This window comes from Myiozetetes cayanensis, unplaced genomic scaffold, assembly GCF_022539395.1.
Source record: "Myiozetetes cayanensis isolate MyiCay16 unplaced genomic scaffold, myiCay2020 scf21, whole genome shotgun sequence".
Classification (NCBI taxonomy): Eukaryota; Metazoa; Chordata; class Aves; order Passeriformes; family Tyrannidae; genus Myiozetetes; species Myiozetetes cayanensis.
Window position 1 is genome coordinate 9,458,525 of NW_026087423.1, and position 17,665 is coordinate 9,476,189.

Here is a 17,665-nt window from a genome sequence, read left to right on the forward strand (position 1 = left end):
CTACGCTGGTTCCCAGCCCAGGGCAGCTGTCCTGGCACGATGGGGACATGCAGCACAGCTGGGGACTGAGCTCCTACACAGAGCTGGGAACATTAGCCATGTGTCCTGCTCCACAAAAGATCCCAAAGGACCCCATGGAGCAGGGGTGAGAGGCTGCTGGAGCACCACAGCAGCTGGGGGGGGTCACTGGTGCCTGCCCAGCACCTCCATGTGCTCCCAGCTCTGCAACACTGTCCCCTCCTGCAAACACCGCTCTGCTCAGAAGCTGGTGGGTACATCTGCCCAACCAGCAGCACTGAGCCAAAAACCCTAAAAGGGCTTAAACAACCCCACAAATACCTGAAAACTCTTCTGCCACACTCACAGCACACCCCAGGCATCGCTGTGCTTTGGGGCTCCTGGCCAGCCCCAGCCCCTCACCTTGCACACAGGGAAAACACAGTGGAAAGGAGAGGCAAACAGAAACACAGTTATGGGGTTGGCTCTGACAAGTGGGACAGGCTCTTAAACTCTCCATCCCATGGCTCCAGGAGCCAGCCACGCTGAATGCTGCCCGGGACTAACAGGGGAGGGCAACCCAACCCCGCTCCAGCTGGAGCAGCGAGAAGGTGGCTCTGCAGCTCCTGGTTGGAGCCTGTGGCCCTTCCTGATGTCCCGACAAACCGGCTGCAGGGTTGGCACGGGGTGCCCACATGGAAAGGGACCCAAATGCCACCCCAGCACCTCCAACCCCAGCATGCTGCAGCACCACTGGCGAGACCAGCCATGGTGAAGCTGTGGCTCAGCACCTCCGCCCCAAAGGCAGCAGCTCCGTCCCCCTTCTCTCAGCCCTCTTGCCACGTCTCAACCCTCGCTGGGTCACTGGCAGGGTCTGCGATGCCACTTGGTGGAGCTGCCAGCTCTGCAGCCGCCTTCCACCAGCACCAGGCACCACCAGCCCTGCAGCTGCTTTCCATGGGCACCCGGCATTGTCAGCTCCGCAGCCGCCTTCCACCGGCACCCGGTGCCTTCCTGGACATCTGGAGACACCAAGCAGCACACAGTGTTGCTACTGTGCCAAGTGGGAACTTTATTCTTCGTTGTGGTTGTTGTTTTTTTTTTTTTTTCTCTATTTTTTCCGAATCGGTTAAGGAGGCAGCTTTGAAGATGGGTTGGATTTGGATAATTCTTTTTTTTCCCAGCAAAATCTGCAACATTTTAATAGCGTTATGCTCAGACATCAGCTCTGTGAGTTTGTACAGCTCAGAGCCACGGAGACACCAGCAGCAATTAACCTGGGAACGGAAAGACTTCCACATCGCTTGTGCATTGTCTAGGATTTTTTTTTCTTACAAAAAAAAAAAAAAAAAAAAGCACAACGAAAAAGACACAAACATTGATGAACATTAAAAACCTGTACATTGTAAAAAAAAAACCAAAAAAACACCCCCCAACAACAACAACAAAAAAAAAACAAACCCCAAACAAACAACAAACACCATCATTCTCTTGCTTCGAAATCAGAATCAACCTGGGAACGTTGCAGGGGGAAAAGAAAGATCCATGGGGAAGGTGATGGCTCCGGCTGTGCCGCTGGGCCCTCGCATGGGATGCAGGGGCTGCTGTCCGCCTGGATGGGCTGGGCCAGGCTGGGGCTCCTCTAGCGCATAGAATGCAAAGCATTTAATACATTTTATTTCTTTTTTTTTTTTTTTTTGCCATTTGTTTTTCCCCCCAGAGCGAGAAAGCAGAAGTGAATGAAAAAAAGTCTAATATTTTGTTCTTTAACCATGTAACTGCAGATATGAGCCAACATCATGGAATGAAAAAAATAATGTAAAGTAGAGCATTCGTGTGTATCACAAAAATACAATAAAAACTTTTTTTTTTCCTTTTTTTTCCTTTTTTTTTTTTTTTTTTTTTTTTAAAGTTTCCTGTGAACTCCCTGCCATGCCGGCCTCATGCCCGCTCTGCCCCTGCCCTGGCCAGCTCAGAGGGCTCTGGAGAATCAACGTCTACAACCAGCAAAGGTGTGTGTGTAACGGGGGGCCCTGCAACCATGGCAAGATTTTGTTTGGTTTTTTTTTTTTTTTTTTAAACTAAGTACATACATTCTCCTGACTCCCAGATAACTGTGATGGATCATTGTTACCTTTTTTTTTTTTTTTTTTAAACCCTTCCATACAATGGACAAACGCATCAAAGCCTGCATGTAAGAACAGAACCTCTTTTACAGCATGTAATACTGTGTTTTGTTTAAGTCCTTCCTCGCGTAAAATATTGACATAATTCACTGAAGGTATCAAAAATATACCCTGTAGACCAATACAATTTACAATTGCCTTTTCTCACCATTCAGAAAACAATGCACTTAAAGCAACCGAGCCCCTCGGTGGGCAGCACATGAGCCAGCCCGGGGATGTCCCTGCCCGCTCCGAGTTACCCGGGATCGCTTCCACCGAAGGGATCAGGATTTTTTGTGTTTTTTTTTTTTAAGAAACAGCTCTTCACTCCCTCCCCTGCCCACTCATCCCAGCCACATTCGAAGCGTGTCGCTGCGGGGCTGATACGTCTTGTGACACGGGAATGACGGGCCACCAGCCCTCGGATCAGCTGGGGAACCAACCCAGGGTGCTCCGTCCCGTTTCGCTGCTTAAACCGTTTTTCTTTTCTTTCCTTTAACCCGCTCCAGGTTTTGCATTTCTGCGGCACATCCCCATGGCCGGGATGTGGGGGGAGCATCCCACAGCCCGTCGCGCAACTCCGCAGGAGCGTCCCGCGGCCCCTCGCTCGACTCCTTGGGAGCGACGCCACAGCCCCTCGCCCGACCCCGCGGGAAAGCGCCAGCAGAGCGTCCGAGCGCGTGGCCCCAGGACGGGCACATGGCCGCTCACAGTCCCTCTCGAGCGCGGGGATCACCGCCCAGCACGGCTGCCAAGATCGAAGATGGGTTCCTTGGGTTTTTGTCTCGTTAAGGCTTTTTTTTTCTTTTCTTTTCTTTATCAGACCAAAGAGGATGCAGAAATTGCCAGATGTTGAGAAAGAAAAAAAAAATAACCCAAACAAAATAATAATAACAATAATAATAAAAAAAAAAAAAAAAAAAAATCTCCCTTCCCCCAATTGGCTGGTTGGGGAGGAAGGGAAAAATAAAGGAAAAGGGAAAACCGAAATTGCTCTGCTCCTACATCTTCGCTCGTGAGAGCCAGCGGGGCCGGGGCGGTGGGCGCTCGCCCGGGGCGTCCCGCTCGCTCCCCACACCCTGGGTTTGGTCGCCGTCTCCCTGCCCTGGCTCCTCTCATTCACTGTCCGAAAGAGTTTCGTACTGGGAGCAGAGCAGGGGCTTGGGCTCCTCGTCCCAGGCGTGGTGCTGGCTGCTGGGGGTCCCCTGCGGCAGTGGGGCGGCGGGGGCTGCCGTCACCACCCCGCTGGGGAGCCGCATGGTGAGCGGGTTGTAGGGGAACGGCGTCGAACCTGCACGAGAGGAGAGGAAGAAGCAGAGAGTCAGCGGTGGGGGGTGGCTGTTCCCCCATCCCCCTGCAGCCCCCCACCCCTGCGAGGGTGGCACGGCCACTTTTGGGACCCGTCCCCCGAGCCCTACCTGCGGACGACGGCCTGTCCTCCCAGACGCGGTTGGTGAGGGGCGTCCTGCGGTTGCAGTCGCCCTCCGAGTGCACCGAGGACACCGAGGGCGGCCGCTCGCCCGAGGACAGACCCGGCGCCGGGGACTTGGCCTTGCGGCTGTTGGGCCTGGCAGCGATCTTTGGCTTCCCCCCTCCTCCTGCGAAGAGAGGCACCCGCTCGTCACCTGGCTCGTCGTGACGGGATTTGGGGAGTCGGGGGGAGGGGGGTGCAGGTTCCCAGCGCTCCCCTTTTAGGAGCTTGCAAAAATGGCTTGTGGCGGGAGAAAAGTTCACCCTGGGACGATGGCACCATGGGGGAAGGGCAATGGGGCAGGCAGGCACAGCAGACAGAGGAGGTTTCTGTCCCCTCCTGGGCTGCTCTGCCCTGTGGGTTAATGCCACCAACTGTCCCATGGAGGGACCTGGGGCAGGAGCAGCCACGTGGCTTTGGCTGAGCTGTTTCTCTGCAGGGTCCCTTCCTGAGCCAGCTCGTGGCTCAGCCCACAAAAATGTGTCATGGGATGGAGCTCCATGTGCTGCTCCATATCCACAGGCAGTTGGCAGGGACCCCCCAAGAGCTACGTGGATGCTGGAGCCCTGGACACATTCTTCATTCCCACAGTCTACATGGCTAGGATGGTCTTCCATCCGTCCTTACAGCAGAATCCCTGGGGCTGTTTAGCCAGGTTTTAAAAGGTTTAAAGGCAAATGGGCCTCTGCCAAGGATGTGAGCCTGGATAAACCAGGGGGAGCTCCCCAAGGGATCCCACCCTGCCTGCCCAGGCAGCCTCTGCTGGGCTTGGGGAAACACGGCTGGAAGAAGCTGCTGGTTTCATGCAGGAGCCAGAAAAGCTTTTCTGCAACAAGCTTTAGAGCGCCTGGTGTGAGCTGACCTGGAGGAAGGTGCACATGTGTGCCCAGGACACTGCTCCTGTGCTGGGGGACTCTGTGCCTGGACTGCCGAGGGTAATCCCTGGCAATGGTGCCATGCTCTGTGCAGGGGCCTTGCATGAGGCATTCTACCCTTAGGAGGCGTGCAGGGGACAAATGCTACCTGAATCCATCCCTGATCCCCCTCCTCCCTCCCTTCCTTAATTGGGGATCTGCTCAACAATCCTCCCAGCTCTGCTCAAGTCGCCCTGAAGCTGAGCAGACCCCACCATGGGGCCCAGTGGGCTTTGCAAACCCCCTGCCAGGGCCCACAGGACAACTCATTCCCAACCCTGCTCTCTTTATCATCTCCCATCTATCACCTTTAGCTCCCTTAAAATCTCCCTCTTGCTCCAGGTGCTCCCAGATCCCATCAAACCCAGGCTGGATTCTGCCCTGACATCCCAAAGCCCAGAGTGGGGAGAGAAATGCTACCCTGCCCTGTGTCCCCCACTCTGGTCCTTCTCAGCTCCTTCCCCTATTTTGGGAGCAGCGGTCCCACCCAGGGTTTACAGATAGTTGGGGGTGGCTATTAAGGTTTATAGCTTTGATTTTTTGGTGGGGGGGGGGGTTGCCCCCATAAACCTTTCCATTGTGTAAAAAAAAAATAGGAAAAGGAGGTATTAAAAACCAACAAACGGGGAAAGGAGCAAGTCAGTGGTTTAGAGAAAGCAACAGCACCTTTGAAGACTATTAAATTAACATCAAACAAGACCAGGATTAATCAGCGGATTCACAAAGCTCAAAGCTGAGGGAGGGAGGGGAGAAGAGAAAACCAAAATGAACAAAAACAGGGAGGGGGAGGAATAAATCCACCCATAAAAGGGGAAATATAAAGGCTGAGAATTAATTAACACAGAGAGAGCGAAGGTGGAGAGGGCTGCAGACCTGGCAAGGAGCGCACGTCCTCGTTTCGTCCATCAGCAGGAGTTATGGGCATAGCAGCGGGCAGGCTTGCACTGGCATTCAGAGAGTTAAAAGCATTGGCACTGAGAGGTGAGCGCTCTTCCCACTGCTCGTCATATTTACCCATTAGGGCTTTCCTAATTATTGCCTCCAACCCCATGTTGGTACTGGAATTCTCTTGGACCGACTGGCTCCTACAACTGATTAGCCCTGGGAGATACGGGAAAGGGAGGAGAGAGGGGACGGGAGATGGGGGGGAGCCAAATGAGAAGAAAGATGGGGGGGACGGGGAAAGGGGGAGAAAGGAGACAAGGGAGAAGGGAAGAAACAAACAGTCAGCACATTCTCGCAAAGCAACAAACTTTGTCATCTTGTTCTTTAAAGCGCTGCGATGCACCCGTCCTCCTCCTCCTCCTCCCGCTCCATCCCGCCCCGGGGCTCAGCAGGGGCTGGCAGTGGGACGGATGGGACTCACTCTGGGATATGGGTTTTGCGAGGGTTCCTTGGGGCCAGGGGCTGGGAGAATGGGGGAGTAAGGGTTTGTTGCTGATCCCCAGGGAGCAACTGCAAGAAACAGGAGCTGCACTCCACCATGGGAGGCATGGGGGCAGGAAGAGTGCCACTTGGATGTGGGATCCATATGCACACACAGCAGAAGTCGGTGTGCCAAGAATATGGAGGCTGGGGCAATTTCCCATAAAGGAAGTCAAGGGGAAGAAGAGTGAGTACCCCCCAAAATCACTTAATCAGAAAGAAGGGCCTGGATTTTGGCCTGGCATCAGAGGTGGCAAACGCAGGCAGCTCCCGGAGGAGAGCACACAGCCCCATGGAGCCGCCTGGGTGGGGTCGGGTGATGTGGGGAGAGGGGAGCGCCCTCCTCACGCTCTTGGCAAGCCCCCTGCCCGCTGCCCCAGCCCTCCCTTTCCCCCCCCAGGGCCGGGTGCCCATGTGGGCCAGAGGCCCCGGGCTGAGCCGCGGCTGCGGGACAGGGTGCAGAGGCGCAGTGGTGTGTCCGCGTGGGGGTGAGTCTCAAGCCATGCAGTTATGGAGCAGCACCGCACAGGGACCGAGGCTCAGCCACGCCACCATCATTCCCGGGGTGGCGGTTACAGGGAACAAGCAAGGGCAAAATACAGACACGAAACTGCCAGGACCCCTAGCTCGCCCCATCCTGAGGTGTTCCTTTTGGGATGGCTGCCCTTCTGCTCAGAAGGAGACGGATCCCAGGTTCCTGTAAACCTGGTTTGGACATTTGTCTCCCCATACACGGGCAGGGTCTCTCCTGGTCCCCTCTGGCCAGAACTGACCCCCAAATTTTGGCTGCTGGGGACCCTCAGGTCCCACCTGGCTGTACCTGCTCATCCCAGCAGATTATGTCAGCTGGCTCCTTCCCCCAGATACATTCCCACTGGTGAGCAGTCTTACACCACTGGCCCTCCTGCTTCACCAAGCCCCTGCCCACGGCACCTCCTGCCCTTGGCTGTGGGAAAGCTGCTGTTCTCCTACTTAAAGCTAAGAACCTGAAGGCATTCCTGCTGTAGGAGAGCATTAGTCCTTAATGAATTAAGTAACAATTTGTATACCTCAGTGGGGATTCATTATAATTCACTTGAGAGCCCACTGGAACACGTTGCAGGCGGTAACAGCACAACAGCGTTCCCACTGTCATTCCCCTTCAGGCTGCTCATGTTCCTGAGACCCCTCCATGTCCAAGGTAATAACCTCCTGGTCCTCAGCCATTGCCAGTTTGCCCAGCACAGGGTGCTGCTCTTATCCCAGTTTGCTTTTGCAACTGGTTCCTGCCTCATGCCCATCCTGCAGAGCACAGACCCTGCTCCCCACCCTCATGTTCCCCTTCACTGCTGGCCTTCCACCCACCCATGGCTGACCAGAAGGTCCCACCAAGAGCAAGGTGCTCTCTCCTGCTGTGAGGTCCACCTTGCTATGGTTTAACCCTCTGCTGGCATTGGATGGCTTGCCTTTTAACCTCTCCTCAAATTCTGCCAGGTTTTCTGAGGAGTTACACTGCCCTGCCTTCAACCCAACAGCAGAGTTATGGTGTGTCCCGAGGTTTCTGCCTCCCAGCAACTGTTATGTTTTGTTTTATGGGAAAAGGAGAAAAAGAGATGCTTAAATCTACCAAATCTCCTGCTCTCCACGACTGTAAGCCCTGTGGGGAATGAGGTATGGGTACATGGGGGATTTACCTGCTCCTGTAATCGCTGGCATGTTGAAAATCTCTGTCCCAGGCTGCCCAACATCTGAAGAAAAACAAAGAAGCTCTTCAGCACAGAGAGTAGCACGTGCAGGCTGGTGGCAGGGAGGACCTGTTGTGCCACCCAGCCCGACAGCAGCCCACCTCCCTGAAGCACTGGGGTAGTTCTATGGGTGCTGGCTGGGTCCAGGAATAACTCCCAGTACCTTTGGGAGATACACAGCGGGCACCTTCCCCAGGTGGGAAGAGCAGAAAAGCAGAGCCCAGAAAGCCAGGGCAATGTCTTTGTGCTCAGTGCTGGCCTCCCTCCTGCCCTTGGGATTACAAGCTCCGTGAAGCCAAACTCTCTCTCCTGTCTATGGGATTTCCAAAGGCTGAACGCCCCCTATCCCAGGAGCAGGTCTGGGCAGTGGGGAGGGCAAGGAGGAGGAGGAGGAGAAGAAATGTTAAATCAATATTTTCCCTCTTAGCTGAGCTGTTTGACTTGGATATCGTTTTCCTTAGAATAACGGAAATTCTCATCAAATAAGAGGTGTATCCTATTTCTATATATTTTCCCTTGATAAGGAAAAGTGTGGAAGGTCACAGGGTTCAGCCACATGTCCCCAAAGGGGCATAACAATACTGTTGGCTCATGGTAACATCATCCAGGAGACGAGACAGCTCGGTCCCTCTTATCCGATGCAGCTGTTGTAAGATGGATTCAAATTGAATTAGTATTGACTGTATAATGCTGGGCTAAATTAAATTATGATCCTATCTACTCTATTAGCGGTTAATGAATGAACGGGCTGAATTTCTAATCTAAGCCAGCCTGGTTAGTTTTACAGAGCTGCACCAATATTGATGTAGGGCTTAAAGTAATGTTGGGGGGAGATGCATCCCAAGGAGGAAGGATTCAGCTTGGCTGGCCATTCATTAAAATATCAATTGCTCTTAAGTCTCCTCCATGCTCAGCTCATTATTTCCTTCCTACTGAGTTTATCTGGTGTGGGTGGGATTGACAGCCCCAGAGCAGAAAAACACAGAGTGGGAAGACCCCACTGCCTTCCTGGAGTCCAACTCTTAAATGCAGATGGAGCAGGCTGGCAGCTCCCAGCCCTTAACACAGCAGCACCCATTCCCAAATTTTCTTTGCTTCCTGTGTCCTTGAGGTTTTTCCCAGCCAGTGCCCTCCATTTGTCTCCCCACAGGTCCTTACTGTACTCCGTCTCGTTTTTGTTGGTCGTGCTGAGCTTCTTGATGATCTCCTGTTTCTTGGACTTCACCATGGCAGAGTTGCTCTCAGTCAGCTTGCTGAAGAAAGCTGGAGGCTGAGTGTTGTTTCCTGGGGACTTGGACCCCATCCTGCAAAGCAAAAGACCATTGGAAATCTCCGCAATGTCCAGTGCACAAAGTCCTACCTAGAGAGCCTCTGCCCTTGGTGTAACTGCTCAGAGTCAGCCTGGGCATTCCTGTGATGCTCAGCATCTCCAGCCTCTCTCCCTATCCCAACTGTGTTGAAAAACCCCTACGAGCAGCCAGCACCCTGGGATGGGACACTGCTTCTGTCAGCAAGGAAAGGAGCCTGAGCCAGGGCACATCTGGGGACATCCCCATCCTCAGCTGCCTCCAGCGCCTGCTCCTGGGCGGTACCTCTGGTCCATGGGCTCTCCCTCGCGGAACAGGACAGGGTAAGGGGCGCTCTTGGCGTGTTCCGCTTCTCCCACGCCGTCTGGTGGAGACACTGGCTCGATACAGCTGTCGGCCCCGCCGGCTGCAGCTTTGCCCTGCTCCGGGGACCTGCGGAGCAACGGGAACATGGGATCGGTTCTGTCCCTGCGCAGCAGCCTGGGCTTGGAAGAGGGAAAACGGCCAGAACTGTTTTCCTACAGCAGGGAAAACCAGTCAGACTTTTCACATCCTGTGGACTCCTGGTACCTCCTAACACGGGCCAGAGGGAGAGCCCAGCCTGGGCGTGCAGAGCGGGGCTGAGCCAAACCATGGCCCTGATCCCTCAGCAGCTGGACAGCCAAGCCACCCCAAACACAACTGCCCAGCAGGGATGAGGGACCCGTCAGGGGACCTGCCAGCTCAGGAGTGTCCCTGCCTGGCAGATGGCTGTGACATTAACCCTTTGGGGACGTGGATTTTGATTCTCCATCATATCTGTGAGTGCAGTGGAGACAGCACCCACCACTGCTCATCCACCTTGTCAGGGCCACACAGGGGCTGGCTGGCTGTGGGACAGGGTCTGGAGCTGGGGCAGCTCAGAAAGCATCAACACTGGCCCCTGATGCCTGCCCATGGCCAGAGCCTGGGAGACAGCCAGGCTCGAGTCTGCGAGGAATTTCTCACAGCGAGTTCTGGGAATTTACATCTTTGTTCTTTCTGTGGTTTCTCTTTTTTTTCCTGTTTGTTTCATCCCTGGGTGGTCAGGGCTGGGCTCTCTCCTTTCATGTTATAAAGGCAACTCAAGGACCAGGCAGAGCTGGGAAGAATAATCCCATTTACTGAAAAGGAACCACCAGTTTGGAGGCACCACTCATTCCTGGATGCATTTGGGTCTCTGTGGCTGCTTGGGTGGGAGGACAGACCCATTTTTTATTTCCAGACAGCAGCAATCAGATCTGCCTTGTAGCAGCACAGGGATTTGAAAGTGACTTTCAAACAAGTACACAGGTGGTGCCTGAAATGGGCAGTTACAGTTCTCAAGGCACTTGTGTCTAACAAACTTCTGATTCACTGAGAAAGATAAAGATACCATTAACTTTGAACCATGCTGCCTTGGGTTTTTTAAAACCATCTGGTCAGGGACTGAGAACAGCAACAGGAGAAGAGACAACAGGCACAAACAAAACACAAGAAATTCCATCCCAGCACAAGGAAACATTTTTTTCCTGGGAGGGTGCTCCAGTGCTGGGACAGGTTGGCCAGAGAGGTGTTGAAGTCTCCCAATCAGAACCTAACTGGCCATGACTCAAGATAAGCTGCTCAAGAGTTCCTTCCCACCTAAACTATCCTTTGACACCAGCTAGATTGTGAAGGGGATCATGCACAGACTTTAAGGGGGTCTAAAGAGCACCTTGAGGACAACAGAGGTATGGCAAGAGGCACCACCACAGAGGAAGAAGGCCCAGCTCAGAAAGCAGTTTTACACTCTGGGCAGTGTAAGCAGGGAATTCACACAGCACCAAGCCGGGGAGCACGAATTCAACAGCACCAAATGCCAGCCTGCCCAGTGCACCCCCTTACCAGGCCCTGTGCAGCCCAGGTGCAACCTGAACTGAGACTGGCACGAGTCCCCCCGTGCCAGCTTGGGTGGGGCTCTCCGAGCTCACCTTTTGCCACCTTCGTTCTGCGGGGAGATCCGTGAGGCCACCGTGTGCTCGGGCTGTGGCAGGTAGGCCTCGCTGGGGGTGCGGCGCAGGTCCAGCACCGGGCACGCCGCCCCGGGGAAGGAGTACACCGGCGCCTGGATGTGCGAGTTGAGCTGCTGCGGGTGGTGGCGCGTGTAGTCCTGCGTGATGACCTCCTAAAGAAGAAACCCCCCAAGTCAGAAATAGAGCTGCTTCCTACCTTTGCTTTGCTGGGCCCAGCTGTAAGAGGGCAAGCAGCAAATAGGCTGGTTTGTCCCTGCAGATGCAACATCTGCCTCCTGCTGTGATGGGCTCCGTAGGGACACAAACACCCAGGCTGAACATCCCTGAAGCCTCCTCCTCTCCAGCCCCCAAACAGAGGTGTTGAGGTGCCCAGCATCACTCCCAGCCCGTCCCCTCCAGACATGTGTTATTTGGCTCGTCCCTCCTCCCCTGAGCCCCAGCAGGAAGGTGAAGAAGGTGAACAAGGTTAGTTACACTGATGTGCTGGGCCAGCGTGACCACCCGCTGGTTCATGCCCTTGGTGCTCTGCAGGGGCTGGCACTGGGGGCCGTCGGGCTGCCGAAGGTGCTGCAGGTGGGCGGCTTCGGGAGCCGAGGCCTTCAGCGAGCCTAGGGGCACAAAGAAGACAACAGGCATGAGATGATGTCTGTGACCCCTTCCTTGAATGCCATCCCAGCAATGGGACACAGCAAGCAGGATCTGGAGGAAGAAGAGCCCCATGCCAGCTCAGGCTCTCCTGTGCCAGATGGCACTGCTGTTTCCTGTCCTCACCTTGCTGTTTCTGCCTCAGGTCATGCTCGCCGTGCCCCTTCTCTGCATCCTGCAGCAGCTTGGCCCCTTTCTCATGGGACAGGCTGGGTGAGCTCACGGGACTCACTGCTTCCATCCGCTCGGGGCTGTAGCCTCCATGAAAGCCTGGGGAAAGGGGACAACAGAGTTAAAACCAGAAGCTCACCTGGCTTTTCCCTGGTGCTGTGGCACTACTGCTTGTGGGTAGAGTCACATGTTCAGCAAAGGGGGGAAAAAGAGGTTAGGGTAGGCCTGGCAGGTCATGCTGCAGGGACCCCTGGAGCCACCCCTGATGTCCAGCTGTGGTGATGGCTGCAGTGAAGAGGTGGTATCTCGTTCAAGCACAGCTGGACACTCAGCAGCTTATGGTGACACATGAGGGTCAGGGACCAAACCCTATGGGTTCCCAACTTGTTCCCTCCCATTCCCCACCCCGTGAAACCCCTCTATGCTCAGAGGGACCGAGATGCTCAGCAGGACTGGAGGTGGCAGCACAAGAGGTCTCCACGTGCTTTACAGAGAAAAGCCCCAAGCCCAGCATGGCCAAGACCAGGGACTTGAAAACTGGATGTGAGGCCCTGGAGACTCTAGACCTTGCTCCAGAGACAGTGGACTTGCACACTGCATGGGCAAAATTTGACCATTCTCTTTAAGACCATTGTAAGGCCTTTCATAGACTCATAGAATCATTTGTGAAGCTTGGAAAGGACGTCTAAGCTCACTGGAGTCCAGCCATTACCCTAACACTGACAAGTCTACCAAGTCCACCTCTGCAGAGGCTCAAGCTGCATCAAAACAGGCAGAGCTGGAATGAGGAACCACCTTCACCTTTCAACAGGGAGTGGAAACTGAGGCAGAGTGGGTTATGCTTCTGCAGAGCAGAGGTGGAGGGTGGAGGGGCCCTGGAGGCAAACACTGCTTCTCCCCAGCCAAGCACGTTTGGTAACACGACTTTTGCCTCCACAGACCTTTACCCTCCTAATGCTTCATTCCTAGAGACTGCCCACAGCAGGCACATCTGGCAGAGGATCCACAGCACTGCTGGAGAGTGCCTGGTGCCCAGGCACAGACACACAGACTCTGCCCGTACCTGAGGCAAGGAAAGGGGAAGGACTCCATGGAGAACCTCCCTGCACCAGGAACAGGGATGCAGCATCCCCCATCATCCCATACATGCCAGCACCCACAAGACAACAGTTTGGATCCACCCAAGATGGAAGTATCCCTCTCCAGAAAGATCCCTAGCCAACAGTTAGGTCCTGAGGAACACCAGCTCCTTTCTGTAAGGTCAGGGCCTCAGAAGAGATGTCCTCTCCACAGCACAACATGCAGCTGGAGGAAACACTGGTGCCAGGGAAAAAGGTGGAGGAGAGCTCAGACAGAGCTGAGGTCCTGGAATGTACTGCTAGAAGAAGCAGGGACCAGATGTGACCAAGCAGTGGGATGGGTGGGTCAGGATGTGCCAGTTAGAGCAGCTCTTCTGCCTGGCTACAGTACAGTGTCCACTCCACCCTTGGGTTACAGGAAGGGGAGTAGGGCAGCAACTCCCAGTGCTGATGGTCAAAGCAGATGCTGCAACTTGAAGATGGGGTCCCACCAAATCCCCACAGGCTGTCTGTTGCTTTTGCATGCTGATGGGAGCCTGGATGCACACTCTGGGTGAAGGCTGGTCCCATCAAGAATGACCCAGAACTTAAATCCAGCCCCCTTCCTGCACTTTTTCTTTTGGAATAACTTTTGTGTCCAACACAAGATTCCGATTGGGTTGGTTCTTGTGGTCTGCTCTGGAAATGGCTGCTGAGCACGGCTGGGCTGAGTGATTCCAGGACAGCCACATCCATGGTGCCCACCTTGGGCAGCATCCAGCACCAGGATCCTTAGTGAGGTCAACCCAAGCAAGGGGACCCCATCCACACTGAGACCCATGAAGCCCTCTGACATTCTGCAGCTCCTGAGCAGTGAGATGTGTGTCTGAGGGCCAGCAGCCCCATCACACTCACAGTCCCGGTCCTCTGCTTCACTAGTTTGATTTATTACCCACAACTGTCCCTTACAGATTGCCTGAGAATTTCTAAGGATGGGGAAATCAAAATTAGCAAATGGCCATTGTCTGTAAAAAGCAATACCAGGAACTGCACAACTTTTGCAAAACAGCACTTGGCAACAGGGAAAACTAAAAGACGGCTGGAAAAGGGAAGATCCTGAAAACACACGAAAATAAAAAAGTCTGGAATAACACAACAACTGGGAAGCAAAGGGGCAAGCACACTCGGGGAGCTGATGAAGCCAATACCCAAAATGTGCAACTAAAAATAAGAAATAATTAAATAAAATGGGTGTCAGGCCACAGCTCTCTCATCTCTCAACTCTAATTTCTTACCATCACTAGTGGAGTTGTTACTCAGCGAGCCTCTTTCTCGCTGCCCCTTATCACAGGACATTTGGCGCATGACAATCACATCTGTGAAGTTGGCTGCTGCCGTGGTGGTCTTACCGAGTGCTCGGAGCTCCTGCTCCTGCATGGAAAAGCGTTTACTTTGACTCTTTTCTCTGCTGTGCTGCTCGGAGCCTGAAGCTGCGTGCTGCTGGTCCAGAGGGTGATGGTGCTGCTGGCTTTTCCCCTGTCCTCTGCCGTAGTGATGAGAAGAACCAGGTCCGGAGGCGGGCAAAGGTCTCGACTCCATGGCTTTAATGGGCGAAGGCGACTGTTCGAGGTTGGCCCCACTGGGCAGCTTTGAGGTGTAGACGTTGTTGTCAGTCTGGGCTCGTTCTGTCTTGGCTTCCCGCACCCTCGAGGCCTCTTTCTGCAGGATGGCCGGGTCCAGCGGGGCTGCGTAGCCGTCGGCCGCGCTGAGGGAGGAGCGCAGGGTGGAGGCTGAGGGGAAGGCGGCGGAGCGGATCGGTGATGTGGTAGTGGTGGAGGAGGTTCTGGAAGGAAAACCGAGACAAGGCCAAGATAAGAGAAGCATATGAGAAAAGGAATGCTGTTACCAGAGCCTCAGTGTCCAGCCTTGCCTGGCCAAGCTTTTTCCAGGGCTCCCGAGTGTAGGGTTGGCCTGTGCTGGGGCCAGCAAGGAGGGCTTGGATGGAGCCTCCACTATAGTAACTGGCCACAGGGTTATTGGGTCTGGATGACTGGATAGCATAAAATCCCAGAGACTTTCATAACTCCACCACCAGGCAACTTTCAGCAAGAGGAGCAATACTGGTATTTGGGCACAGGCATGCTCCTGTTTTCTTTCCTGGCAGCAGGAAAAGTCACTAAAGAAAGCAAAGGAATTGGGCACCAAAACCTGCCTCTCCCCATCACAACTTCCCTGGAAGCCCCACTCCTGTTCCTACTGAGACTGAAGGCCAAAACAGCCCTCCCTCCATCCCAGAGGTGCTCGTTATGAATCAAGTGCCACGGCAGCAGAGTGACAGGAGCCGTGGCAGGGGACGTACCGCAGGACGGAAGGGGTGGGGGTCTCCGAGGAGATGATCTTCATGCTCGTGTTGTGGAGCACGCTGGGGCGCTGCTGGATGGTCTCGTGGGTGCGGGGTGAGACAGGAGAGTGCTGGTGGCTGTGGGAGTGGGAGGATGAACGGCTGCTGGACTGCTCTGTACCTGAGGAACAACACAAGGAATGGCTTCTTTAGCCCTTCATCCTCTAGCCCCAACCCTACTTCCACCCAACGGCCCCCAGGGTGTTGTGCTGGACTCTTGCCCAGCTTACCTGGTCTCCAGATGGGCGCATGCTCCACCGTGGTGGATGCTAGGATGGATTTTTCACGCTCCCTCTCCCGTTCCCGCTCCCGTTCCCGTTCAGACACTGACGATCCTGACTGTTTGGTCATGTGCGTGGGGCCTCCTGAAACCCAACCAAAAGGCAGTGAGACGTCTGCAGACACAGCAATTCCCCCTGGGAATGCTGCCTGCTCTTCACATCGCTGTGTCTGCAGAGCAGATAAGGAACAGCTCCATCCAAAGTCACCTGGACCAGGACAGATGAGGGCAACCAGTGGGACAAAACCTAGACAAATCATGGAATAGCTGTCCTGGTGCCATCTCTGGGGTATGACCTTCCACAGAGCTGTTTGCCAGCTGTCACTCTGGGGAAGAATGGGGAAAAGCAGGGAAGCCCTCAACAAGCAGGGAGGGAGGAAGTCAGTGGACTGGTCACTGAGTGAGAATTAATTTGGGGTCTCCCCATCTGCCCTGGCATACCAAGCCCATGGTCCTGGATTGATTAAGAGCGTCCTGCTCAACCATTTTCCCATGGAAAAAGCAACCTGCAGCGTTACCTGGGGAGAGCGGGGAGCTGCTGTGCCGACTGCCAAAGGTCTGGGGGGGCCCAGGGATGTAGGTGATGCGGTCCATGGTCGTGGCAGAGGTGCCAGGGGTAGGGGGCACGAGGACAGGCAGGTGTGGCACTTGGGACAGGTCGATGATGCCTGGAAAGAGAAGCGAGAGGACCGTCAGGACAGTGCCGAGCTGCGGCAGCTTGGCCGCGCTGGAGCTGTCAGCGCCGGCCTGACCGAGCCTCCTTCTCCCTGTCTGTCCCCAAGGCCCCTGAGAGTGCCGTGCTGGGAGCACCTGCTGCATAGTTGAGGGCGAGGGAGGGCTCCCGGGGCGACAGGCCGCGCAGCATGTCCGCCCGCTGCGCCATGGCCGTGGCCGCGGCGTTGTGGTGCATCTGCTGCGACGTGATGTAGTCGTTGATGATGGTCTGCCGGTTCTCCATGGCCGCCGTGTCCGGGTAGCCCCGGATGAGGTACGGGGGGTACAGGTGAGGGTACGTGGGGCTCGGAGCCAGGTGCCTCGGCAAGTAGTAAGCAGCAGCTGGGAGAGAAAAGGACGCAGATGTGATGTGGCTTTCCCCAGAGACCTCTGGCTTTCACAGCATAGCAAGGAAAAAACCAATCCCGAACAGACTGTGCCCACAACAAAGGTACCTGCTTCCAGTTGGATTCCCCTGGGGATGGCGGCGGGGTCGAAAGGCAGCGGGATGTGTCCTCGGTACAGGTCGACCCCGCTCACACCGCGGAGCAGGTGCTCGTACGGGGAGATGGGGTGGTGGTGGTCAGGCACAGGGGCGTGCGGAGACTTGGAGTTGGTGAGCTCTCTCGATGTGGGGGTGATCTTTCTGTCCTGGGACACCGGCTTCCCAGCAGTGATGCTCCCTGCAGTGAGCAGAAGGAAGTGAGTCAGAGACTGAGTGCTGTGGCCAAGTCATGTCCCTGATGGATGCCTGCGGCCAAGCGTGTCCTCCAGGGACACTCATAGCTACCCTGAACTCAAGGGACCTTTCCCCTCCCTGCACTGCCATGCCCTGTTACGCCACCAGGGTCGAGGCAGGCCAAGTCCCAATTGCTCTTGGGAGAGAGGCCTTTCCCAAACCATCCCTCTACCCCAGCACATCCACGCTGGGCGGTCTGTGCATTCATCCTGGCCCGCACAAGCAGCCAGTGGTAGAGCCCTCCTTGCGCTCCTCGGCACAAGGAGGTCACCGCTGCTGGACAGAGACAGGGACCCTGAAACTCCTGGCAAGGGCGACAAAACATAGTTCAGAGTGTTTTGAGTACCTGTCATTCCCTGGAGCCAAAAACTCTTTCCCAGAACACAGAGGGGAGGCTGGATCACATTAGGGACTTCTCTTGCCTCTCTCAACCTGACCTGGGCACTGGGGGCACTTCACATCCAACCTGAGACAAGTGTCACCAGCTCCTGTGTCCAAGCCAGCAGGATGGGGACAGTGGCTGGCAGTCACCCCAAGCAGTGTGACCAACCCCCTTGCACCAGACTGCACACCAAATGCTTCCTGGGTATTCCTGCTGGCTGGCTGGGGAGGCACGTCCCAGACTCAGTTTTTGGCAGACTG

At 55.1% G+C, this 17,665-nt stretch overlaps 1 protein-coding gene across 10 annotated transcripts in view; it reads right to left on the bottom strand.

Moving 5' to 3' along the window:
• Nucleotides 1–1,049: 1,049 nt before the first annotated feature.
• NCOR2 (nuclear receptor corepressor 2) overlaps nt 1,050–17,665 on the bottom strand; it is a 234,915-nt gene continuing 218,299 nt past the window's right edge. For 6 of the 10 annotated variants that reach the window (XM_050318211.1, XM_050318210.1, XM_050318208.1 and 3 more), the window contains 15 exons: nt 16,740–16,967; nt 16,381–16,626; nt 16,089–16,238; nt 15,521–15,655; nt 15,249–15,411; nt 14,299–14,732; nt 11,787–11,930; nt 11,490–11,623; nt 10,974–11,167; nt 9,289–9,435; nt 8,855–9,000; nt 7,646–7,699; nt 5,421–5,648; nt 3,581–3,760; nt 1,050–3,453 (listed from right to left, as the gene is read on the bottom strand). In XM_050318211.1, coding sequence (XP_050174168.1) covers nt 3,278–3,453; nt 3,581–3,760; nt 5,421–5,648; nt 7,646–7,699; nt 8,855–9,000; nt 9,289–9,435; nt 10,974–11,167; nt 11,490–11,623; nt 11,787–11,930; nt 14,299–14,732; nt 15,249–15,411; nt 15,521–15,655; nt 16,089–16,238; nt 16,381–16,626; nt 16,740–16,967 — 2,759 coding nt within the window. In that variant the 3' untranslated portion in view covers nt 1,050–3,277. The remainder of the gene's footprint in view (nt 3,454–3,580; nt 3,761–5,420; nt 5,649–7,645; nt 7,700–8,854; nt 9,001–9,288; nt 9,436–10,973; nt 11,168–11,489; nt 11,624–11,786; nt 11,931–14,298; nt 14,733–15,248; nt 15,412–15,520; nt 15,656–16,088; nt 16,239–16,380; nt 16,627–16,739; nt 16,968–17,665) is intronic. The other 4 variants (XM_050318212.1, XM_050318216.1, XM_050318215.1 and 1 more) reach the window with 2 other exon arrangements.